This window comes from Sus scrofa, chromosome 3 (genome assembly GCF_054392235.1).
Source record: "Sus scrofa isolate SSC_HxYL_T2T_F1_AM1 chromosome 3, Sscrofa_HxYL_maternal_Yorkshire_Landrace_v2.0, whole genome shotgun sequence".
Lineage (NCBI taxonomy): Eukaryota > Metazoa > Chordata > Mammalia > Artiodactyla > Suidae > Sus > Sus scrofa.
The window spans coordinates 65,303,764-65,330,486 of NC_139385.1; the positions used below are offsets into that span (position 1 = coordinate 65,303,764).

Consider the following 26,723-nt stretch of genomic DNA (forward strand, 5'->3'; position numbering starts at 1 on the left):
CAGCCCAGGAGTGAGCACATCGTCCATCCCCAGAGGGCTTGGGCCATCATTTCTGAGCTGCTCTAGCTGAGATCATGAGGAACATGGACCCACCTTTCCCGCCAGGCCCCACTTGCCCTGAAGACCCACCAGCAAAATAAATGCCTTCACTTCAATCCCACAAATTCTGGAGTGTTACACAGCAACCGACACCCAGGAGAGTTAAAGCCTGAAATAAGGGCTCACTGACACCCATCTTCCTTCCAAGCGGGCGCTCTGGCAGTTCTTAACGGAGCCAACTGGTTCCACATTATAGGATGGGATAGAAATTGATAAGGGTGCAAACGAGGCTTCCCACATCAGAGTATTAGAATGAGCAGAATGAGCCTATCTGAAGGTTATGTGGGTCAGATCTTAGACTTCTTTGCAGACTTCTTTTGGAGCCTCCACAAGTGTCTTTTTTTTTTTTTTTTTTTTTTTTTTTGGACATGCCCTTGGCATGTAGAAGTTCCTGGGTCAGGGATTGAACTTGTGCCGCTGCAGTGACCCAAGCTGCTGCAGTGACAAATGCCAGATCCTTAACCTGCTGTGCCACGAGGCAACTCCCCACAAAAATCTTCTGTAACTCCTGAAGGAGAGGGGGTGATGGTAGAAGCAACTCAAATGTCATGTATGGGCTCAGTGTCCACGTCCAGAGAGGCAACTATGACGTCCATTCAGATGTAACATCAATTTTCAGTATCCCCGACATGAAGATGCTCCCGTCCATGAAAGCGAACGTCCATGAACAATAAATTAGTCACTGTGTATAAAATAGATAACCTATGAGGACCTAGTATAGAGCACAGGGAACACTATTCCATATCTTGTAATAACCTATAAGGGAAAATGTGTGTATATATACATATATGTACACATAACTGAGTCACTTTGCTGTATACCTGAAACTAACACACTATAAAACAACCATACCTCACTTTAAAACTTTTAAAAAAGAAAAGTTCAAGTCTGATCAGCCACATTAACAAAGAGCTTATCAGAGTATTCCTGTTAAAATTTGATGGCAATGTAGAAAAAAGTGATAGGAGATATGTCAAAATATGAAGTGTCTGCCTCTAGGTGGTATGATGATAAATCATTTTCATTTCCTTCTTTCAACCTTTCGGTATGTTTTGAATGTCATTTTGGTATTTTTTGCTGCCTAAGAAAACGTGCCATAAATAATGGGAATAAAGTTGACATACCTACTGCCTAAAACAGTACTGGGCTAAGGGTCTTCCACAGAAACTCATGAAGGATTATTTGGAAAAAGGGAAGGACCGTAGCCAGAGAAGGTTGTTTGCGTATCACTATTTTTTTTTCCAGATATATTTTTTTAATGCAGGATGACAGAAAATGAAACAGATTTTGTTTTCTCATGTGCTAATTGCAGCCATAGCACCTTGCGTGTGCTAAGGAGTCCTGAGACTTCCCAAAAGGGAGAAATAGTCAACAGCGTGGCTCAACTGTGTTTTGGGAGACACTTCCTCGGACTCTGGCATAAAGCACGGTCCATGCATGTCCACTCAAGGTTACTGCAGTGCCCGCATGTGCCCAGACCTGGGTCACCCCTCCTCATTTCCATATCCCAGGCGGTGTCCCTACACACCAAGGCAGCTGGGTTTGGAGCCACCCCCGAGCTCAGGAGCCTTTGGCAGCTCGAGGCAGAAAATGTTGAGGCTTCAATGGGAAGCTGGCCTAATTTCCTAGTGATTCTTACTTAATGGTTATGCGGGGGTAGCGGGGACAGAGCAGGGGGCGGATTTCGCAGGAGCACAATCCTTAAGAGTGTGTCACTGACATTCTAAAAGAAGACACTGTTCTGAAAAAAGCCTGCATTTTTCAAGAGGACTCCTCAGCCTCCTTCAATTTAAAATGTATTGAAATGATTGAAAGGGATTTTAGGACGTAGCCCTTTGTCATGGATGTCCCCAGAGAGGTTCGGGGTCTCCCCTGAGCTGAGACATTCCCAAGCGGCTCGGCCTGCCAGGAACACTTTTCTATTTCAGACAAGTCTTCCTGGCCCACCAAGGCACCCCACCAGGGAGAAAGCCAAGAGCCTCATACAGAGGGAGGCAGCTTTCTGTTCTCTAGTGACTGGGCCGCAGTGAGAATTAGCATTCTGCCTGCAAGTACACGTCGACTCTCCCCTTTGTTCTGAAGGCATAGTTGCTCATCTGGAAACTACAGGGTAACAGAAATGAACTGTGCGTCCTGACACTGCTACGTTCTCGAAATGCCTGCCGCTGCTTTCCTCACCCGATACAACAGAAAGGAAGCTGCAAGATGATGTGACCCCCATTTCTTCCCCGGGTTGGGGCTTGCTTACAATGATGTACATGACACCCAGTCAAGAGCCTATGAGAGAGAAGCGCAGCAAAATTAGCACGATAGACTGATTCTGTTTTAGAGAAACTCCTTTTGTTTCTCCAGTTGGTAACATCAGCATACACTGTCCAGGGCCAGGCTTTTCTACTCTGCCCCAACCGAGCTTGCACACAGGGGCACCAGCAAGTGCACAAGGCAGGGGTCCTCCAAGTTCATGGTGCAGATCAGCCTTCCCTGTTAGACCGATAGGGTTTATTTACATTCAGAGAAATGAAACAACAAGACCAGGCTCTTGTCTTAACCTCACCACACTCCACCAAAGGGCCCTTGGCTGAGAGCTGAGTTTTTTTTTTTTTTTTTTGTGCTTTTTAGGGCTGCACCCCCAGCACATGGAGGTTCCCAGGCTAGGGGTCGAACCAGAGCTGCAGCTGCCGGCCTGCACCACAGCTCCCAACAGTGCCAGATCTGAACTGTGTCTGCGACTGACATCACAGCACATGGCCACGCCGGACCCTTAACCGACTGAGTGAGGCCAGGAACTGAACCCACATCCTCATGGAGATGAGTTGGGTTTGTTAACCCCTGAGCCACAATGGGAAGAGTTCACAAATTCTGATCAGCATCCTAGTTCTGCCCAACACAGACCCCGCAGGTGTGCTTTTCCCCCTTCACGCTTCTTTTTGAGAAGGCCCCCAACCTGCCTAAAAGCTCTTGGAGGCCAAGGCGATGCTATGTACTCTCTTCGTGTCTTTTACTTTCTCACATTAGCTAATCAATCCAGATGGGAGACCACTGGCCTATCAATAAACACCCCCCGGTGGGGGGGGTACCCAAAGACATACCCAGCCTCCCCATGCGGAAGCTTTTCCTTCTGCAATGCCTGCTTCTGCAAAACCACATGGACAGGCTTCTTTCTGGTGTATTTTAACTCCTCCCTCTGGCCTGAGCCATTTCGCTGGTGTTGAGACTAAGGATTAGGGGCAAAGAATAGGAAAATTGTTCAGCTGATGTTTCAGAACCAGCTCTAGCTCTGTCCAGAACCCTAAGAACCAGCTACTCTAATGTGATTCTTTTTTTTTAATTATTATTTATTTTATTTTTTATTTTTGGTCTTTTTGCCTTTTCTAGGGCCGCTCCGGGAGCTTATGGAGATTCCCAGGCTAGGGGTCAAATCGGAGCAGTAGCCACCGGCCTACACCAGAGCCACAGCAACGCCAGATTCGAGCCGCGTCTGCAACCTACACCACAGCTCCCGGCAACGCCAGATCCTTAACCCATTGAGCAAGGCCAGGGATTGAACCCGCAACCTCATGGTTTCTAGTCGGATTCATTAACCACTGAGCTACGGACGGGAACTCCTAACATGACACTCTTGATCCTTATGAACAAAAGGTCACAAAAAAAGAAGGAAACAATGCTATCTACAGTAACATGGATGGACCTAGGGATTATCATACTGAGTGAAATCAGTCAGAAAGACAAATACCATGTGATACCACTGATATATGGACTCTCAATAAATGATGCAAAAGAACTTATTTACACAACAGAAATAGACCCACAGACAAAGAAAATAAACATATGGTTACTAAAGAGGAAAGGTAGAGGAAGATAAATTAGGAGTTTGGGATTCACAGGTACACACTACTGTATATAAAATAGATAAACTGGAGTTCCTGTCGTGGCGCAATGGTTAACGAATCCGACTAGGAACCATGAAGTTTCGGGTTCGGTCCCTGCCCTTACTCAGTGGGTTAAGGATCTGGCTTTGCTATGAGCTGTGGTGTAGGTCGCAGAGGCGGCTCGGATCCCGCGTTGCTGTGGCTCTGGCATAGGCTGGCAGCTATAGCTCCGATTTGACCCCTAGCCTGGGAACCTCCATATGCCGTGAGAGCTGCCCAAAAATAGCAAAAAGACCAAAAAAATAAAAATTAAAAATAAAATAGATAAACCAAAAGGACCTACTGCACAGCACAGGGAACTATGTTCAGTGTCTTAAAATAACCTACAATGGAAAAGAATCTGAAAAGAATGTTCATGTGTGTGCATACACACACACACACATATTTTACAGAAACACTTCTGTACACCTGAAATTAACAAATATTGTAAAACAACTACATTTCAATATTGTAAAACAACTACATTTCAATTTTTTTTTTTTTTTTTGGCTTTTTGCTATTTCTTTGGGCCGCTCCCACGGCATATGGAGGTTCCCAGGCTAGGGGTCAAATCGGAGCTGTAGCCACTGGCCTACGCCAGAGCCACAGCAACACGGGATCCGAGCCGCGTCTGCAACCTACACCACAGCTCACGGCAACGCCGGATTGTTAACCCACTGAGCAAGGGCAGGGACCGAACCCGCAGCCTCATGGTTCCTAGTCTGATTTGTTAACCACTGCGCCACGACGGGAACTCCTACATTTCAATTTTTAAAAAAGTCAGCAGACATTTGGTCCTGTTCCAAACATCCATGAGATATTTGGTCCATTCCAAAAGGCTTTCAATTATTGGTCACATTTGGTCCTGTTCAAAACATCCATCAAACATTTTGGTCCATTAGCTGTTTGGTCTATGCCAGAAGGTCCTTGATACTTTGGTCCTGTCTAAAACTGTTTGGCCTTAACCAAATCTGTTCATGGATGTTTTGAATAGGGCCAAGTGTTCAAGGACCTTTGGCGTGGACCAAATGTGTTATGGACGTTTTGAACAGGACCAAATGTCTTGCAAGGGGCCACACAATTCCAAACTCGCCACCCATCCTTCTTCCCTCAGTGAAAACGCATGGGGTTATGGAAATGGACCTTCACTGCTCATAGGATGTAATGTAATTTTAATTATTGCTGATGAACTGACCATTTAACATTGGGTTAAAGGAGGAGGCTCACATGAAAGAGTTTCCTCTAAGTGTTCTGTTCTATCAAGAAATGGAGGAGTTCCCCTCGTGGCTCAGTGGTTAACAAATCAGACTATGAACCATGAGGTTGTGGGTTTGATCCCTGGCCTTGCTCAGTGGGTTAAGGAGCCGGCATTGCCGTGAGCTATGGTATAGGTTGCAGACACAGCTCGGATCCCGAGTTGCTGTGGCTGTTCCGTAGGCCGGTGGCTACAGGTCTGATTTGACCCCTTGCCTGGGAACTTCCACATGCCGTAGGAGCGGCCCAAGAAAAGGCAAAAAGACCAAAAAAAAAAAAAAAAAAAAAAAAAAAAAGAAAGAAAGAAATTGAGTAGGCTGTATTTTACAATATTGCCAAGTGACAGAAACTTGCTTTCTTGGAAAGTGACAATTTCTACCAGCACTTTCTGTTTCTATGCCTTGGCTAAGTGGGTGAATTAAAAGGAGCAGCTTCTATTTAGTAACTGTCATGGGGAGATGCTAGGACCCAGACTTTAGAGATGATGCCTGACCATGAATCCCTGGCTTCCGCCGCCTGCCTGTGTGATCTCTCAGCCTCAGGTTCCTCCGCTGTAAAATGGGGCTAAATATAACCTATGTCAGGGGGTGTTGTGAGGATCAGAGTTAATGAACAGAAGATGCTGCAAGCACATAGCTCGTGCCCTGAGGTGTTAGCTTTTCTTATTGGCACTGTGCTGGGGGCACACACTGGGCTCCATTTAGTTCCTACAATAACCCTGGGAAGCGGGTGCTACTATGAACACTCCCATTTTACAGAAGAGGACACTGAGGCTTAGAGGTTCAGTAGCTCCTCTGAGGACAGAAAGTCAAAGTGGCAGAATCAAAGCTATGCCTGTCTGATTTTAGGCCTGTGCACTTCTGTGCCCACAACAGACTACTTCTCGATGATACATGCACACACACACACATACACACACACCCGCAAAACTGTGCCACATCAGAATTAGCAAGACGTGCTTATGACTGGAACACAAAGTAGTAAAATGGGGCCTTATTATCTAGGGATCCAAATGTCTCTCAATCAAATTGTTTCTTTTTTGAGTACAAGGACCATGTTTTTTACATCTTCTCTAAAGAAAACAGCACATAATTCTGTCCACACAATAGGCACTCAATTAACACTCACTGGGTTTACATGGAAATTCACAGAGGAAAGTGGATCCGTGTCCTGGTTTCGAATACTTGATCAAACAAGCCAAATAAACCACAAATTCCCTAAGGCTTTGAAAACCTTGCCAAATATAGCTCATGTTTTCTGGGGACAATGAGCGTTCGGATGGGAAGCTAAACATTTCTAATCTCCTCAAAAATACCCTGAGTGCAAAGGATTGATAGCCGACCTCCAGGTGGGACTGGGGGTGAGGTCTCCTGTGCAGCTGCTCTAAAACCTGCACAACTAGAGGCTTTGGAAGTGATACCGTTTTAGGGGTGAGTTTGTTTTGTCCTTGTTTCCCCACCCCCCCACCCTCCAAGTGTTAGGAAGAATACTGCCTTATTACTACTGTTCTGGGCCTGAGCTCTGGGTGTTCGCAAACATTCTAAAACCTGTTCCCCCACCTGGCACGAGAAGGGAGGGAAGGTCAGCAGCCTCAGTGCCCTGCATCTGTCTGTATTTCTAAATAGGCAATTTGAGGGTGCGGGTGTCCTCAGCTCAAAGCAAATGGGGAGGGGAATAAATAGAAAGAAACTGCATACAACTGGACTTCTTTTTCTTTTTAGTGTTTTAGGGCCACACCTGTGGCATATGGAGGTTCCCAGGCTAGGGGTCCAATTAGAGCTGCAGCTGCCAGCCTACGCCACCACCACAGCAATGCGGGATCTGAGCTGCATCTGAAGCCTATGCTGAAGCTTGTGGCAACCCCGGATCCTGAACCCACTAAGTGAGGCCAGGGATCAAACCCACATCTTCGCGGATGCTATGTCAGTTCTTAACCCACTGAGCCACAACAGGAACTCCAAGTGGATTTATTTCTAAGAAGTTTTAGCAGAGATGTTGTGGGGATGCCTGCATCTGATGATCTGTGAGTAGGAGAGAGCTTAAACATTCATTCGTCTCTCTTTGATTTCAGGGAAGCCATGCAGTAGAGACAGGGCTGAGACTGGGGGTGGGGGCATTACAGCTGATGACGGCAAGAGCCACACCCCTGCAGACCCCAAAGTCACATCAGGACACAACTCTCAGTCTAGGTCTGCTGGCGAGACTGGGTTAATTCTTATGTGAAGAGATTCGTGTGTGGTCTGGGGAGTGAGAACAGAGTCTGTTGTTTAGCATGTCCGTATTTCACTTCCATGTCTGCCACTGATCAGTGCTTATGACGTTTGACAAGTTACTTAACCTTGTTGAGCCTTCGTTTCCTCATCTGTTAAATGGGAAGAACAGTGATACACACCTCAAAGGAATGTGGAGGAGATAATATGAGAGAATGTATAGAAAAGTCTATGGGACTTTAAGGCTTCTCCAGGGAAATGAAACTTAAAAAGCCTCTGGCCAAGATAAGAACCGCCTGACCCTTATCATCCCACTCATCTCACTGTAACTGTTACAAAGTTCCTAAGGACCTCCCACCCTAGCAACTTAGCCCACTCCTTCCTGCCCCTACTAGGAAAGGTATGTGGCCCACTCCTTATCCCACCCCTATGGAGGTAACACATGCCCCCATCCAACCAGCAAGGGAATGCAAAGACCCATCCTTCCCCAACCCCATCCATCCCCAACCAGCAAGTGTATCAGAAGACCCCATTCTTCCCCAACTAACCAGCAGGTCAGCAGGTGTATGGCAAGACCACTCCTCGTGGTCCTTTGTCTTTGGGCTATAAAAACAGACACAACCATGCACCCAGTCGGCTCTTCCTGATTATCAGGAAGTGGGCCCACTGTGTTAACAGTGTCTCTTGCCTCAATAAACTTGTCTTTTCTACACCTTGGTTTAAATCCAAAAAATTCTTTTTGCACCCGCACGCAGAGACCATGACAAAGTCCTTCTCCTGGTCCTGTGCACCCTAAAGTTAACAGGGCACACAGGACCCACTCGGTGAATCCACTGCTGCCTTTTCATTGTTGTTAATGTATCCAAGCCGGGCCCTGGGGTGCTCCTGGCACACAAGCCTTCCTTTGTCTTGCATTTCTTATTTTTAGGAAATAACCCTCAGCATCCATGACCTTCCCCAAGTTCCAAAGGGCAGTTTAGGGAAGGGAGGGGATGCAGAGACCAGGGAGGAAGAGTCAAGGGACCACAGTACAGCCCTGGGGCAGGTCCTGGTTCCTCCTCAAGGACTATACATGATATCTTTGAGCCTTTTCTGTAGAACTAAAACCCCCAGCACATGGAAGAAGTACTTGATGAAACATACTTCATTCTGGGAAGAAGGAAGACCACCAGAACCAGTCCTGGGACCACTAAACACCAGCTTTGAAAGACCATGCAAGCTTGCCTCTACCCTGATCCTTATCTATGGCCCTGTTTTTCCACTCCCCAGACTATAAAACCACCTCCTAACCCCTTCTAAGGGGAGCACAGTCTTTAAGGCATTAGCTTGCTGTGGCCCCCTTTGCCTGGCAAAGCAAAAAAGCTATCGTTTTCTCCTTCACCCAAAACTCTGTCTCCGCATTTCTATTCAGCAACCGCAGACAGAGGCCGAGGTTCAGCACCATTAATAGGAATAGCTCATAAGTTTGTTATTAGAAAGCATCCTGGGGAGTTCCCATAGTAATGCGGCAGAAAGGAATCTGACTAGGAACCATGAGGTTGTGGGTTCGATCCCTGGCTTAGATCAGTGGGTTAAGGATTGGTGTTGCCCTGAGCTGTGGTGTAGGTTGCAGACGCAGCTCAGATCTGGTGTTGCTGTGGCTGTAGTGTAGGCCTCTGCTGCAGCTCCAATTCCACCCCTAGCCTGGGAAGCTCCATATGCTGTGGGTGTGGCCCTAAAAAGACAAAAAAAAGAAAGAAAGAAAGAAAGAAAGAAAGAAAGAAAGAAAGGAAGAAAGAAAGAAAGAAAGAAAAGAAAAGAAAAGAAAGAAAGAAACGTCCTGCATCTTCACATACATGTAGCAATTAGTACTTTAAAAAAAAAAAAAAAAAAAGAGCTTCTTGTTGTATTTTGTGGCAGATTTGCAAAATAACCTGAGAGGAAGGCAAGGCCGAATTGATGACTGTGTTGCAGCTGAGAAAGTGGAGGCTCAGAGAGGTGAGGGGCTGTTGGACTTCCTCAGATAGGACAGTGGTCAGTGGGAGTACCGCTCAGGTCTCTGCCTCCAGCCTGCTCTCTGCAGAGACCTGGGAGGCAACCAGGAGGCAAGATGCCCCAGAGCAAAGAGCCAGAAGCTGGTCCTTGACAAGGGAGCAAGACTCTATTCCAAGCTGGTCTGGTCTATTCATTTACATGTTGCCTGGGGCCCACCCCAGCTTTACAGCCCCAGGAAGGCAGTGGCCTAAGGGAGCCATGGCCCCAGGTTCAGAAGGATCTCAAGAATTCTATTATAAAAGAATGCGATGCCCACAAATGTTTGTTTACATTTGTATTACAGAACATTTGCAAATCTATGCAAGAGATTTAGAGTATAATGAACACCCCAGTGTTGATCCACCAGCTCCAACAATCCTCATTCCACACCAACCCCATCTACACCTCTGACCATTTCTCTGCTCTCTGAATTTTTTTTTAAGGAAATACTTGGGAAATTAACAACCAATACAGACTTCCCCCGGGGGCTGTGCAGATTCAGGGCCAGGAGGACTGGAGTGGCTGGGGACTTGTTATTCCCATGGCTACCCCATCCCCTCCACCAGGTAATGGGGAAGGATAGACAATGGGGAAGGATAGACACCCTAGGGGCTGCTGAGCTGGGTGACCGCTGAGGACTCTGCCACTTGCCGTGGAGGAATCTGTAAGTGACAACCGGGGAGTTCTATGGAGGGACGTGTGCAGACCCTTCAGCTCAGCAGGCATGTAGGAGGTTTCAGAGGGTCGAGGGACCGCACAGGCAGGCGCAGGAGCAGAGAAGAGAGAGCTTGGGGGAGGGAGTCCAGTCCTCCAGGACTGAATGAAGGCTTTCCTGAGAGAGGATGCTCCACGCAGCCATAGGGGCCTCATCGCTGGGCGGGTCACTAAGCAGCCTAATGATCTGTGGTCACCCCCCAATCGCCTCCATTTCCCCCGGCCCTCCTCAAGGACAGGAAGCCTCTTATGCATCTTTATTTCCCCAGAGCCTAGCACGGTCACTGCCAACGCAGGCTGATCATGTGAAATTGATTACATCCAACTGATCTTTAACCTCAAAATATCCACCTTAAATGAAATAACGCCATTTGCAGCAACATGGACAGACCTAGAGATTATCATACGAAGTGAAGTCAGAAAAAGAAAGACAAATACCACATGGTATCACTTATACAGGTGGAATCTAAAATGTGGCCCAAATGAACATAACTATGAAACAGAAACAGACTCACAGACAGAGAGAACAGAGCTGTGGTCACCAAGGGTGGGGGATAGGGGAGGGGTGGATGGGGGTCTGGGATTAGCAGATACAAACGATTATATATTGAACGGACCTACTGTACAGCACAGGGAACTACATTCAATATCCTGTGATCAACCCTAATGGAAAGGAATATAAAAAAGAATGTATGTAACTGAATCACTTTGCTGTATAGCAGAAATTAACACGTTATAGATCAACTACCTCCTTTCATGAAAAAAACCCACTTTATGACTCCACCTCATATACAGCTGATAGTCAAGAATGTCCAGTGAAGGAATAAGACTAGACAAGGTTATAACAGCTCTCTGACATGCCAAAGCTAGTATTTCTTTCTTTCTTTCTTTCTTTTTTTTTTTTTTTTGGTCTTTTTAGGGCCACACCTGTGGTGTATGGAGGTTCTCACACGAGGGGTTGAATTGGAGCTGTAACCATCAGCCTACACCACAGCTACAGCAACACCGGATCTGAGCCTCATCTGCCACCTACACCACAGCTCATGACAATGCCAGATCCTTAACCCACTGAGAGAGGCCAGGGATCGAACCCGAATCCTCATGGATACTGGTCAGGTTCGTTTCCATCGCACCATGATGGCAACTCCCAGAGCTAGTGTTTCTGACCAAGCTAGGACTTCTGGTCAACCCGACAGCAGTGTAAAGCGGCTGTGAGACTTGCATCTCCTGCCGAGGCGGCTGACGTAATGTATACAGAAGTGCTTCGCTGACAAGGATGATTATTACACGCTCAGTGAGTGCTAATGATTATTCCAATTATTGTCCAGAGCCAGACAGCTCCCCAGAGGCAGAGCCAGGATTGGAACCCAGGGTGGCCTGGCTCCAATCAGGCTGCCTTGCCAAGCAGTGTCTGTCCTGGAAATGCAGTAACCAGAGGCCTCTGAAAGGAGACCTGGCTCAACAGGGTGAGCACATGGACATGGGAAAAATAGAAACCACTTGAGAAGTCCTAGACAACAAGTTATTCCAGGGTAAGGAACAAAACCGAAGCTGCTGGTCTGAGCAGGTTTAGCAGGATGCAGCTGCATCTCAGGAAGGGTCTGGTCCCCAGCTGCCTGGCTGGCTGGGCTCTCACCTGTGCGGTGAGGACAAGCATGGTTCAGATGGTGGGACCACATGCCCCTGTGGGACGGGGAGGACACAATTCCTTACCTCTTTGCTCTGTCTTTCTCATCTTCATCCATGAGATTTCCTCTGCAGTTTTTCCTGCAAAAAAGAACATTCGATTACAGTCTGATTCTCAACCATTCTTATAGGTCTTCCTGGCCGTCCTCGGTTTGGTCTGATCTAAATCACATGCCTTAATCCACAGTCCTCAAACCTCCTGGTTCCAGCAACCCTCTCACCCTCAAAAAGTACAGATGACGCTGAAGAGCTCTTCTGCAGGTGGGTGAAAACAGAGAACTCTTAAATATACAATATTCCACTAGGCATCAGAGAGATGTAGTGGAAAGATCTCAAAGAGCTTCTGAGAAAGTTCACCATATACACATGGGAGGAAATAGGCCCACGGGTGGGTTAATACTTGGAAAACTCTTTTGACCTCGCAGAACCCCCCGGGGGTCCCTAGGTCACACTTTGAGAATGGCTTTCCAGATCCCGCTCAACAAAGCATCTGTTTGTTTCAAACCTTGAACCTGCAAGCTGCCCAGGACATTCTAGAGGGAGAGCATGTGTCTGTGCATCTGCTCATTCAAATGCACAAACTCCTCTGATGCAGCCTGGAGGGATCGGGACCCCAGAGAAGCAGGATGGCTTTGCTTTCTTTAAGGCACGTGTACCCCCTAGACAGTCAAGACACACAGATGTGAAAAACTGAGTAACAATCAGATGTCTTTGCAGCCCCAGCTCCTCAGAGAACTACCTTGTGGCCTGGGCCTCTACCCTCCTGGGACACTGGCTCAAAGCTTCTTTTCAGGTCCACTGACCCGGTGTCCTTTAGCTCACGCAGGCTTGGGGGCGGGGGGGCTCCCTCACCCCTTAGAGCCATATCCCTGATTTGTTTTTCTTCACACATCTGCCTCCTCAGGCCTCCATGCAGAAAGACTTTCAGGGTGTCCCAGAGCCCCAAGTTGATCCCAGAGGCACAGTGTGATGAAGAAGATAAGCTTGGGGACCCTGGAGAAACTGAGTCACCATGGACCACACACTTCTGTTCCCAAAACGGGGGTCTGACATCAGAACCCCAAAATCACCAAACACACTTAAGTTTACTCCCAAAGTCCCCATTCCAGGTAACGGGGTTTTTTTTTTTTTTTTTTTTTTTTTACTGGTAAAGGAATCTTTTCTCCAAGATAACTCAGTTTGGTGGTTTTGGTCTGCCCAGGCATGAGTCTGAGCCAGAGAGGAGGAGGAATTTTGCAGCCACAGCCCCTGTTTATGTTTAACCCCCATTTGTTAAATAGCAGGCATAACTGAGCAAGAGTTTTGCAAGAGTCGCCACTGAGCAGTCGAGGCTTGGGTCATAGTTAAAACGGGGTTAGCACATCTGCAGACAGGCATCTGCCTAATGTTTTCCAGATGGAATCTGGTGAAAGCTCAAAGATGTGAACAACAGGGTGCATGCGTGGAACGATGGGCTACCCCAGGTCTGCGCTCCAAGCAAAGTGGCAAAGTGGTGGCTGCCTGTGGGTGGAGGAGGGCACGAGCCAGGATCCAGCCACGGAAAAGGGGGAAAGCCACGCCCTTCACCAGATGCCCCTGGCAGAGCACTTTACGGGAGGATTTGGGCTTTGGCCTGCTTTGTGGAGGATCTGGGACCCCGTTAGGATGCTTGGAGCTGCTGCGTCATACCCCAAACAGTTACAGATGACTAATAGCTATTCCTTATCAACCACATCATTTCCGATTTCGCTCTCTCTGTCCTTAAACCCTTCCTGAATTCTTGAAGCCCTGATGGTCCACACCCACGTCCTCTTCTCTCCCATCCCTCCCATTTACTGCCACTTGACCCCAGGCTAAGATGCTCTGCTCCACTTGTTGGGAGAAAAAGGCCCCTGAGCTTCGATCTCCAGGAGCACTCGCCCTGGAAGCTCTGCATCCATGTCCTAATCTGCGGTTTGTCACATCTGCTGTTGTTGTCTCCCAGGTCTGTCTCATGTTTGCTTATTTTTTTTATTAAAAAAAAAAAAACAATGAAGTACACCAAAGGTACAATTTACCACTGTTAAGTCTATAGTTCAGTGGCATTGAATACATTCATATTACTGTGCAACCACCATTCCCACCCATCTCCACAATTCTTTGCATCTTGCAAGACTGAAGTTCTGTTCTCATTAAACACTGATTCCCCATTCCCCCTGCCTGAGTCCCTGACAAGCACCCTTCTACTTTCTGTCTCTAGATTCTGATGACTCTAGAGCCCGCAATCATCCAGGGCTTATCACACTTAGCGTAATGTCCTCCAAGGTCATGATGACTTAGCCTGTATCCGAACTCCCGCCCTTTGTAAGGCTGAGTCATGCTCCAGGGTACCTATGGACCACCTTTTGTTTATCCATCATCCATAGACATCTAGACTCTGGGTCGCTTCCCCTGTCTGACTCCTGCGAGGAGCACTGCTATGAACATGGGGGTACCTCCTTCCTTGTATTTTTGAGTCACTTCAGGATATGGAGGAGCTGGAAGGAGCCCAAGGCACACAAGGAAGAGGAAAAGAGGAGGAAAGGCAGTAGGTAGTCAGGCCAGAGGAACAATAGAGAAGTTTAAGGGGTGACAGATACTTGTCTGAATCATACAGAGAGTTTCCAATGAAAAAGGACTTTGAACTGCAGTTTTATTTATGACCACAGAGAACCAGGGAATGGAAAGTGAGCTGAAATGAAGGCAGAGGGGATTCTGTTTGGAGCTGAGAAAATGACTGTTGACGTGATGAACCTTCAGAGTGAACAGAGGAGGAAAACTGGAACCTTGGCTCCAAATTAGCCATACGAGGCAGGTGGGCTGGGCAGGTACCGAGTGTATTAGTCAGGGTCCCAACAGGAAACAGGACTTAATGGCAAGGGGGCTGTGTGTATAAAGGGATAGGTGGGGGTGGGGAGACCAAGAGAGATGGTGTAGGGCTGGGGTCCGCAGAACTGTTAACAGCTCTAGGGGTCAAGGGACAAGAGAAAAAAGGACCTGGGAGGAGTGTCACATGGGGGAGGTGGAGGGATGCAGCCAGCCTGCAGAAGTCTTGTAAGGAAGGGATGGAGGGAATAAATACCTTGCCTCCCTCTCTGCCCACCCTGATCCCCACCCCCACCCCGCTTGTGAGGGGTGACCTACTTGTGTCATCAACAGGGGAGCCTCTGGGACAGAGAAGGGTGAAGGGGTACAAGGAGGGTACTCAGAACAGCCAGTGCCTTTTGTTTCTTAGGGGCTATCTCAGCTCTGGGTTTCTTGGCTTTTTCTGGAACACAAACTATTTAGAGTCTTTTTACGCCTTGTTACATCACCCCATGTGTCAAGTGTAGGCATTTGCATCTCATAACTACATGCTCAAGAAATTATCACCAGTGCTAATGATGAGAGGCTGAGGAAAAGAGAGCCTGGAACTACTAAAGCAACACCATCAATCCTGAGAGATCATAACCCACGGAGCCCACTAAATATGTGTCCACACTGGGCCAAATCAACAATGAAACGAATAAGTAAATGGAAGAGGGGTCAGGTTTCCCTTACAGAACAAGAATTGTAATTAACAAACATAGACAGAATAAGGGGACTCAAAGAGTACCGTGAGTAGATCCTCACGACAAGACCTACTGAGGGCTGTTGAAATTCAGGGGCAAACGTTTGAGGAGAATCGGGTTATTTGCATAGTTCAGAGTATCTCCCTCAAGGCAGTTATTAATTACAAAAGAAAAAGAGTAACTTTATAAGTGGAGAAGGTTGGAAGACACCACCTTCACCTAAGGTTCAAACTAACATCACCTGGGGTAAGTCGTATCCAAGTGTTCTGGTGGAAATAAGCACTCACTGTCTTGAGTATATACATCTAAGAGTGTCTCTCCTGGATCACGGAACAGTCATAGGTTTACTGTAACAGTAACCATCCAGCGCTTTCCCCAAGTGACGGTACAATTTTCCATCTGTACCAGTAGCACACGAGAGTTCCAGGGGCTCCACATTTTCACCCAACACTTCTGCTATGTCATCTTCTTAGTCATTCTAGGGGGTGTGTTGTGAGATCTCATTAGGATTTGACTTTGCATTTCCCTGATAGGTAATGATGTTGAGCATCTTTTCATGGAATTATTGGCCATCTAGACAGCTTCTTCTTTTTTTTCCTTTTTGGTCTCTTTAGGGTCACACCCGCAGCATATGGAAGTTCCCAGGCTAGGGGTCCAATCGGAGCTGCAGCTGCAGGCCTATGCCAGAGCCAGAGCAGCAGGGGATCCAAGCCACATCTGTGACCTACATCACAGCTCATGGCAATGCCGGATCCTTAACCCACTGAGCAAGGCCACGGATGGAACCCTCAACCTCATGGATCCTAGCCGGGCTTGTTACTGCTGAGCCACAATGTTAAGTATCTGTTAAAGTGTTTTGCCTACAAGTCTTTTTCTTTTCTTTTTTTTTTTTTAATGGGGCTGTCTTCATCACACTGACCTGCAGAAGTTTCTCTCTTCTGGTTATAAGTACTTTGCCGGATATACATACGGTGAACATTTTCTTCCAGCCTGTGGCTGGTCTTTTCACTTTCCTGATGGTATCTTTTGATAAACTGTTTGTGATTTTGATAAAGTGTCATTTATATATTTTTTATTTCATGGCTAGTGACATTTTGTGTCCTAAGAAGTCTGTGTCCACCTTAGTGTTGTGAAAAATTATCCTATGTTTTCTTCCTGAAGCTTTATCATTTTAGCTTTTTCATGTTTAGATGTTCACTCCGATGAAAATTAAATTTTACATGTAGTGTAAGAGAGTGGCCATTTGTATATATTTTTTTCCTCCCATTTGTATATATACTCAGTTGCTCCAGAATCACTTTTCGGGAAGACATTTCTTTTTCAATTCAATTGCACTGGCACTTCATCAAATATCTTGTGTGATCCCATATGTGTGTGCATTTATAGAATCTCTGTTCAGATCCATTTATCGACAGGGTATCCTTAAAGTTCAAATACATAGGACGAACTTGTTTCAAAATAAACGTTATATTTTAGAACAATTTTAGCTCTAGAGAACATGGGAAGGCAGTGTGGAGAGTTCCCACACACCCTGTGCCGGGTTTCTCTTAGTATAAATACCTTAAGCTCATGTGGTGCATTTGTCACAATTCGTGAACCAATACTGAGACGTTATTAAGTAAAGCCCACACTTCATTTACATTCTCTTCATTTTTACCTAATGTTCTGTCCCAGGATGAGGGACCCAGGAAGGCTCTGCGGGCTGGGGTTGGGTCTGGTGCTTTAGGGGGTCACACGAAGTCTCTCTGATGAGGTGACCTCGTTCTGTCCCAGGATCCCATCCAGGACACCATATTGCATTTAGTCATGTCTCCTGAGGCTCCTCTTAGTGTGACAGTTTCACTGACTTTGTTTTTGGTGACCTTGGCAATTTTGAGGAGCAACTGTAGAATATCCTCAATCTGGTTTGATGCATTTCCGAGACTGGGCAGATGGTTTTTTAGGAGAAAGCCCACAGACTAAAGTGCCATTCTCATCAATCACCTCAGGGCATTAACAGTCTGCATCACTGTTTTTTTTGGGTTTTTTTTTTTTTTTGAGGTCCCTACCCCCTACCTTTTAAAAATTGAAGTATAGCTGATTTACAATGCTGTGCTAGCAAAAAAAAAAAAAAAAAAAAAAAAAAAAAATTTCATAAAAAAAAAAAAAGGGAGTTCCCGTCGTGGCGCAGTGGTTAACAAATCCGACTAGGAACCATGAGGTTGCGGGTTCGGTCCCTGCCCTTGCTCAGTGGGTTAACGATCCGGCATTGCCGTGAGCTGTGGTGTAGGTTGCAGACGCGGCTCGGATCCCGCGTTGCTGTGGCTCTGGCGTAGGCCGGTGGCTACAGCTCCAATTTGACCCGTAGCCTGGGAACCTCCATATGCCGCGGGAGCGGCCCAAAGAAATAGCAAAAAAAAAAAAAAAAAAAAAAAAATTCATACAATGCTGTGCTAGTTTTCTGTGTACAAAGAAGTGATTCAGAGTTATACATGTATATATATATATATACATATATTCTTTTTCAGACTCTTTTCCATGCTAGATGATTACAAGAAATTTGAATATAGTTCTATGTGCTATATAGTAGGTCCTTATTTATCTATTTTATAATTAGTAGTGTGTATCTGTTAATCCCAGACCCCTAATTGATCCCTCCACCTCTCCTCTTCCCCTTTGGTAATGGTAACTTTGTTTTTTATGTCTGTGAGTCTGTTTTGTAAATAAGTTCATTTATATAATTTTTTTGAGATTCCACATGTGATAGCGTACAATATTTGTCTTTCTCTTTCTTCACTTAGTGGATAAATTGGATAATCTCTAGGTCCATCCATGTTGCTGCAGATAGCATGATTTCATTCTTTTTTATGGCTGAGTAGTATCCCATTGTGTGTATGTACCCCATCTTCTTTATCCACTTATCTGTTGATGGACATTTAGGTTACTTCCACATCTTGGCTATTGTAAATAGTGCTGCAGTTAACACTGGGGTGCATATATCCTTTCATCTTTTCCAAATATATACCCAGGTGTGGGATTGCTGGATCATATGGCAGTTCCATTTTTAGTTTTTTAAGGAACCTCCATACTCTTTTCCATAATGTCTGTAACAATTTACAACCCCATCAATGGAGTAGGAGGGTTCCCTTTACTCCACACCCTCCCGTATTTATTATCTGTAGACTTATGACAGACATTCTGACTGGTGTGAGGTGGTACCTCTTTGTAGTTTTGATTTGCATTTTTCTACAGTTACGTTGCGCAAATTTTCATGTGTCAGCCATCTGTATGTGTTCTTTGGAGAAATGTCTATTTAGGTCTTCTCCCATTTTTGATCAGATTTTTTTAATGATTTTTTTCATTATAGTTGGTTTACAGTATTCTGTCAAGTTCTACTATACAGCAAAGTGACCCCAGTATATATATACATATATATACATACACACACATTCTTTTTCTCACATTATCCATCATGTTCCATCATAAATGACTAGATATAGTTCCCCTGTGCTATACAGCAGGATCTCATTGCTTATCCACTCCAAATGCAATAGTTTGTATCTATAAACCCCAGACTCCCAGTCCATCCCACTCCCTCCCCCTTGGCAACCACAAGTCTGTTCTCCAAGTCCATGAGTTTCTTTTCTGTGGAAAGGTTCACTTGTGCCATATATTAGATTCCAGATATTTGATATCATATGGTATTTGTAGTTCTCTCTTTGACTTGGTATGAAAGTCTCTAGTTCCACCCATGTTGCTTCAGATGGCCTTATTTTGTTCTTTTTTATAGCTGAGTAGTATTCCATTGTGCATATGTACCACATCTTCTTAATCCACTCATCTAGATTTTTAATATTAGGCTGCATGAGCTGCTTGTATATTTTGGAAATTAATCACCTGGTCACACTGCTTGAAAATTATTGCTGTTAAACTGACTGTAATCTCCTGGCTAAAGGAGTGATAAACTTATCTTTAAACTATATGGTAGTTACATTTATGCATAATATGTGCCATAGGTTTTTCTTCAACTTTCAGCCTGTTTCCAGATGAAGAATCTCTAAACTTAAATGGGAAATCTGATTATTAGTCTCAAAAAAACACCTAAAATGCAATCTTTTCTCTGTATTTTTAGACTTTTGCTATATAATTACTGAACTTTTATCAGATTAATAATTGGACCTATTTTAAACTTCAAGTCACTTCCACTGGAAAGTCACTGAGAATTTTATTTGAAAACATATTTAAGCTGCTATTTAAGTAAATGTATTCTAGGCCTCCCAACTCCGTGGCATCTTGCATTTGTCTCTCTTTTGGCCAGAACCAGGATCCCTACCTTAACTCCTGAAGGTTTTTTTTTTTTTTTTTTGGTCTTTTTGCTACTTCTTGGGCCACTCCCACAGCATATGGAGGTTCCCAGGCTAGGGGTCGAATTGGAGCTGTAGCCACCGGCCTACGCCAGAGCCACAGCAACGCGGGACCCGAGCCGCATCTGCAACCCACACCACAGCTCACTGCAACGCCAGATCGTTAACCCACTGAGCAAGGGCAGGGACTGAACCCCCAACCTCATGGTTCCTAGTCGGATTCGTTAACCACTGCGCCACGACGGGCACTCCCAACTCCTAAAGTTTTTTAAGAGTTTTTTTTTTTTTTTTCTTTCTTTGTCTCTTCTCTTCTGGCCGCCCCGCAGCATTTGGAGTTCCAGGGATCAGATCTGAGCCACAGTTGCAGAAACGCCAGATCCTTAACCCACTATGCTGGGACAGGAACGGAACCTGTGTCCTGGTGCAGCCAAGACACCACCAATTCCACTGCGCTACAATGGGAACTCCAGGAGTTCTTGACATCACTGGAGTGTGAGCCTTCCCACTTTCTTCTTCAAGATTCTTGTCTATTTTCGGTCTTTGCGTTTCTATATAAGTCTTAGAATTTACCTTGTCAATTTCTGTAAAAACGCCTGCTGTGATTTTTATTGGGATCGTGTTGAATCCAGAGGTCAAGTTGGGAAAAAATGAGTCTTAACAATGTGGAGCCCTCGGACTCATGCCCAGGGCATCTTTCTGTGAGAAGCAGTGAGGCATTCAGATGACATCCACATGTGCTGTTCAGCAACTCAACAGACATCCCAAGTGCCCTGGCCACCACCAGCATCGCCCCTGCCCCCGAGGCACGTATTGGCGGGGGTGGGGGCAGGTCGGTGTTGGGGGGCAAGCCATAAGCATGTAAGTAAGTAAACATTTGGCCTGTCACTGGTCATCAGCGCTGTGTGGGGAAAATAAAGGAGACGCTGGGGACCAGGGAGTGGTCTGTGGGCTGGGTTCGGGTCAGGTGCTTTAGGGGTCACGGGAGGTCTCTCTGATAAGGTGACAGAAAAGAGGTATGAGCATACAGACAGCAAGAGCTAGAAATAGCCAAGAGGCCAGCATGGTGGATGGGGTTAGCCAGGGAGAAACACACCAGGGAGACTGGATGGGGGCTGGCTTTTGCTCCAAGTGAGGTGGGAAGGTGCTGGAGGGTTCGGTCCGAGGAGGGAGGGGGGCTGGCCTCAGAGATAGCCATGACTCTAACATGAGCTTATTTATGTTGGCACGTATGAAAGCCTGGCCTGCAGCAGACACTCCAGATCTGGTTCCCTACTTGGGTGGCAAGGATTAGGTACAAGCCATCGGTACTCGCCACCCAGGTCACAACGTCTAGTCCAGCTCCTTACCCAGACCAGGTTCGCAGCAAACATGAGGGATGAAGGAAGGAGGGAGGGAAGGACACAGCCAGGACCAAGCCCCTGTCTGAATTCCCAGGTGCCCGCCCAACACCGACGCCCAGAAATCCCTGTGATCACGGTTAATCTAGGGAATGGTACTTAGGAAGCCTGTCTGAAGGTACAATTACGTGCTAATGACTAAAAACCAAAACAAAAAGTGCCGCGTGTGTGGGAGCTGTTGGCTAAAGGACCAGCGTCTTCACTGGGGACCAGTGGTTCCCTCACTGACCCTTGGCTGCCCCATGTTCTGGAAAAGCAGCATCTCATCTCCTCTCCATTCAATTCTGTGGGTAAAATGGGCCATTTTCTCCTCTCCTGAAGAACTGAGAAGCATCACTTAGGAAGGAAGAGCTGCCTGGGACACCCAGTTCTGCAGACGGAGCCCACCCTCCTGCGGGGGATGTGAGGGCTTCTGACCTTAGAGTGGGTCCCATTTAAACTTCAATTCCAACCCTCTTGTTCGATGACCTTAAGCAAGTCCCTTATTCTTCAGGATCCTGTTCGCCTCATTCCCAACATGAGGCCACCAGGCAGAGAGCACATGAGGTATAAATGAGAGGTGCACAGCTGTGTGCAGGAGCGCCAGCATGTCCCCGGCAGCACAGACACTCAGGTGAGTCTGGTGCACCCCACTTCTGCCTGGAGTAACCATCCTGAACCTCACAGCCCCCTGTAAGCCTGAGTCCTGGGAGTCAGGCACTTCTCCTTGTCTGCTCTGCATTTCAGAAAACACACTCTCTACCCAAAGAGAAGGTCCCATGGGATGAACGGGGTAGCACAGACCCAAGGCTTCAGAAGCACTTGTGGCCAGAGAAGGAAGGGCTGCAGAGACTGCGGGGGGCGGGGGGGGGGGTGCAGACAGGACTTTTCCAGCCAGAGACATGGGACATCTGCTCCTGCCTACCTGAAGAGACCACGTGGTGGCTGCTGGCAAGCAGGAGTGGGAGCCCGACTCACCTGTCCCTGGTACAAAAAAGGGCATAAAAAATATATAGTCACTATGAATCACAATAGCATTAATGACAAGGAGGTAAACAGCCAGCACTGGAAACTGGTGCTTAAGCCTGTAACATGTCTTTGGAGTGAGAGCTTCCGCCTGCTGGTCAGTGTCAAAAACTGTGTGTGTGTTTCTCTGTGTGTGTGTGTGCGCGCACACGCAAGCATGGTGCAAAGACAGACACACATGTGCACAGGGGTGCTGCTCACTGCATCTAATGGTAAGTTGACAGAAACATAGGCCCTTATGCAGATATGAGGGAAGGAGCAGAAGAAACACAGGTGAAAAGGACCCTCGGTGAATATCTAGTGACTTAAATTAAACAGAAGGAAGGACACAAGCAGTGTCTGCCAAGGACACCTCCACCACCTAGGTGAGATTTCTGCCTCCAAGAGCTCTATTTCTGTAGGCACCTACGACTGATAGGGGCTCTGGCCTTGGATGAACAGGGACTAGTAAGGAGCAATGTGTTTTTTTGTGCTGCATCTGCCCTGGGTCCCACAGTGTGTCAGCAGGAGACAGGAGATGAATGTATCTTACAGGGGACAGACACCCCCCCCCGGGATAGGCAGCTCACTCTGGAGCTCCAGAGAAGGCCGCATGCAACATACATGGAAAGGTATGTCCTTCTCCTAAGGCAGGGGGTGGCCACGTTTCTCTGTAAAGGGCCACCTGCTGATGACTTTAGAGGCAGGCCATCCAGTCTCTGCTATGGCCTCTCTCAGCTCTGCCATACGAGTGGGAGAGCAGCCAGTGTGTCAGCGTGGCTGTGTCCCAATAAAACTATTTACAAAAACAGGCTGGGGGCGCACAGACAGAATCACTGCTCAGCCTACCTCTTCAGGCTCTTTTTAGTTTTGAGCTCTTTGTATGGCCTTCAGAGGCCCACCGGGTCAGTCTGGATCATCATGAATTTTCCACAAAATGACTACTCTTAGCCTGCTGTGTTGCAAGGCCCCTGTTTTCTCAAAATAAAATCATGACCTCTTCCAATGAGCTGAGGAATGGCCTGAATACAGGCCCCAGGTTGGCTGGAAAATCCTGATATTCCTCCTCCCCATACCAACCCAACCAACCTGGTGAATTTCATTCCTTAAAAAGGAAAAAGATTGGGAGATCCTGCTGTGGCACAGTGGGTTAAGAATCCAACTCAGCAGCTCCAGTTGCTGTGGAGGCATGGGTTCATATCCCTGGCTGGGGAACTTCCATATGCTGCATGTGTGGCCATTAAAAAAAGAAAGGAGTTCCTTTCATGGCTCGGTTACCGAATGTGAACCGAATGTGACTAGTATCCATGAGGACGCAGGTTTGATCCCTGGCCTCGCTCAGTGGTTTAAGGATCCGGTGTTGCGGTGAGCTGTGGTGTAGGTCGCAGACGTGGCTTGGATCCCACGTTGCTGTGACTGTAACATAAGCCGGCAGCTCTAGCTCCGATTTGACCCCTAGCCTGAGAACTTCCATATGCCCTCGGTGCAGCCCTAAAAAACCTAAAAAGCAAAAAAAAAAAAAAAAAAAAAAAAAAGAAAATTAATCTAAAAAAAAGAAAGGAGGAAAAACGATTGAAAAACTAGAGCAAGAGGAAACCCAAAGAAGCAACCACAAGCAGTCAACAGGGGCTTATTTATCGTTAATAGCAAGTGCCTTCTGCCCTCCCAGTCGCCCCTGGTGAGGGGCCCGCATGTCGTCTTGGATTAACATCTGTATCCACGTGGGAGCCTGATAATGATTTTTCCTCATTATCTTTACGAAATAAAAAGGCTTTGAAAAACGGCCGCTGACGAGCTGCCAGGCTGACGTGTCTCCCTCGGTCCTTTGGGGGAGGCTCGGAAATAACTTCCACATTTAAATTCTTCCTCCCATGGGCACACTCTTTCTGTTGCAATGATTCATCCGCCGGGGAAAATAAAGAGTTCTTCTAAAGGAAATGGACAGTGCAAACCTGAGAGCCGCCCACTCCTGCAACCCCAATTCCCCTCCAGCTGCAGAAGGCTCGACCCGATACCCAATATTCCACTCCTTGAGGAAGGCAATGTGGATGAGTCCACCCTTCACTGAGGCTTCACCAAACCTTCCCCCACTACCCACCCGCCCCCGGGGCTGGCTGGGGCTTCATGGAGCCAGACTCCCAGGAGAAACCTAGGAGACGCTCCCGCCCCAACCCAGTGAGCTCCTGTAACCTAATAAGAATTATCACTCATGCATCCTAAGGTCAATGCTGAGGCTTCAGCTGCCTATTAGGCTCCCGAGTTCCCTTTCATGCTTTCCTTTTTTCCAAGGGTCTGATGATTCATTATTCAGGGAAACAGTGACCTCAGCAATGAAAGAATGGAAGGAGAGAGTTAGCAAATGTGTTATTAAGTAAATTTGCAATGACATCCATTGGGGCAGCAAAGAATTTCCAAAATAGACACCACTGCCACATCTGGATGGAACGGGCATTCTCAGAGGACATGCGATTCTTGCAGCCTTTGGAACTTACTTCCCATCCCTCAAGGGTCCTTTCAGGGCCCTTTCTAAAGGGTTTCAATGCACAGTATAAACCAGAGTCAACTGGAGAATCCGATGGGTGACAGTGTGTGGTCAGGGTGGGGACAACAGATGCCTATAAAAATCAGCAAGAAGGGGAAAGGAGATTTATGAGTCATGCTTGGAGCTGAGTCAGGGAAAGCCTTTGTTACGAGCCACTGTTGAGCTGCCACAGACAAACCGAAATGAATCCATAAAACACAGCTGCAGCCCAGCATCTCGGTCCACCTAACGGTTGGTGCTAATGCTCCTTTGGGCCTGGCGACTTTGATCCTGGTGTGCTCAAGTTCACAGGAAGGCACACAAGAAAGATGATGTCCTGGAAACAAGAGGTCACATTTGTGTCAGACACCCAGGCTGTGGAATGTGCGGCTGAATATCAGAGCCTCAAACAACGTTTAATAAAAATGTGGGACGCTTCTGTAACTGCTAACTGTGGGTGGCAGCCAAGCGAGTTTGGGAGCAAACAAGATCTAGGTTTGCGCCTTCTCTAGACTCTTTCCTTCACTCAGTGGTGGTCCAGACAGAGCCAGAGGGAGGATGACCTTGTCTGTAAATGGGAGCTGACCCCGACTTGCCATGGTCCTCATGAAAGCCCCTCCAGATTGCTCATCTGGAGCTCACTTAACAGAGGGCAGGCTGGGCAGGAAAGGTGAGCCGCCTCCTCTCCACGGTGCAGAATCCATGGCTTTGGAAGGAGAGCAGGCCAGCATCTTCAGAGCCGCAGGTAACTGACCTACGGCCACACACCTGGTTGGTCCAAAGCAGCTTTATGTTGCATTGTCTTCCCTCGTCTCCTTTCATGGCCATCGCTTCTGTTCTTTTTGTTTATTTATTTTTATTATTTTTAATTTGTTTTGCTTTTTAGGGCCATACCTGTGGCATATGGAAGTTCCGGGCTAGGGGTTGAATTGGAGCTACAGCTGCCAGCCTGCATCACAGCCACAACAACGCCAGATCCAAGCCACATCTACGACCTACACCACAGCTCATGGCAATGCCGGATCCTTAACACACTGAACGAGGCCAGGTACTGAACCCACATCCTCATGGATGCCAGTTGGGTTCGTTACCACTGAGCCACAGCAGGAACTCCCCATCACTTTTGTTCTTTACAGGGCATGCTGGCCACCACCTCTACCCAGAGCTCAGGGGCCAGAGGCCCTAGGGGAAGGCTCTTTCTTGATGTTTCCAATGCAACCACCATGACTACTTTGCACAGGAACCCATGAAGTTAGATCGTCCTGCCCTCCTTCCCCAGGTATGATTCAGCTGAGCACAGTTTGCTTGGGGAAGTGGGGGGTCACCTGGGTGGGGAAAGGGCTTCCCCTGGCATGGATGGCTGAAAAGTCCACCCAAGCTGCCTGGACAGCCCCCCCCCCCACCTGACATAAAAGTCTGGGTCAATCTGGAGCCCAGGGTTGGGAAACTGGCCTTGGTGACCAATGCCCAGGCCCTCTGAACTTAAAAAAAAGAGGGGTGGGGGGGGCAAGGACCTTGAGCTCCTTCTGAGGTGTCTCTGCTCCAGGTCCTACTGCTCTTGATGTGCTGCCCCTCAGGGGCCCCCAGGAGAGGCTTAGTGCCACCCACCAGGAAGGGAAGGAGGTGACCAACTGTGCTCATGAGACTAAAGAGCCACTGCAGGAAGGCCCGGTGGCCACAGTCACATTTCAGGATGCTCCAGGGGCTTTGGCTGGAGGACAGTTTCTAACAAGAACAGTGTTGTCCCCTCCCCCTGGAATGCCCGGCCAAAGCATCCCCATGGTCAGAACATCACTGGCCCGAGTCTCCCTGGTGCTTCCCAGCAGCATCCCGTACCTGCCTCTTCATTCCCAGCTGCCACCATGAAATGCACAGAGGAGTCTGCAGCCGGGCCTGAGATGTGCTGGGAGCCGGCGTTCCTCCTCAAGAAACCCTTGCAGGCCCTTTGCACATCAAGTCTGGAGAAAGGCCTGCCCTCTGGACATGATGGGACGGATGGGGGCTGGGGGGATGAGTCACAGAACAGACACCAGGAGGACGGTGGAC

At 47.2% G+C, this 26,723-nt stretch overlaps 1 protein-coding gene and 1 long non-coding RNA gene across 11 annotated transcripts in view; both read right to left on the reverse strand.

The window, feature by feature from the left end:
• Nucleotides 1-26,723, reverse strand: part of NPAS2 (neuronal PAS domain protein 2) — a 192,629-nt gene that overhangs the window by 95,802 nt on the left and 70,104 nt on the right. For 9 of the 10 annotated variants that reach the window (XM_085018627.1, XM_085018629.1, XM_085018633.1 and 6 more), the window contains one exon: nt 11,912-11,965. In XM_085018627.1, coding sequence (XP_084874753.1) covers nt 11,912-11,965 — 54 coding nt within the window. Of the gene's footprint in view, nt 1-11,911; nt 11,966-22,076; nt 23,485-26,723 lie in introns of all 10 variants that reach the window. The other variant, XM_021087168.2, reaches the window with a different exon arrangement.
• LOC146404675 (uncharacterized) lies at nt 13,003-23,692 on the reverse strand. Its single transcript, XR_014841437.1, has 2 exons — nt 23,574-23,692; nt 13,003-16,156 (listed from the first exon to the last, which is right to left on the reverse strand). It is a non-coding gene; the product is annotated as an uncharacterized LOC146404675 (long non-coding RNA).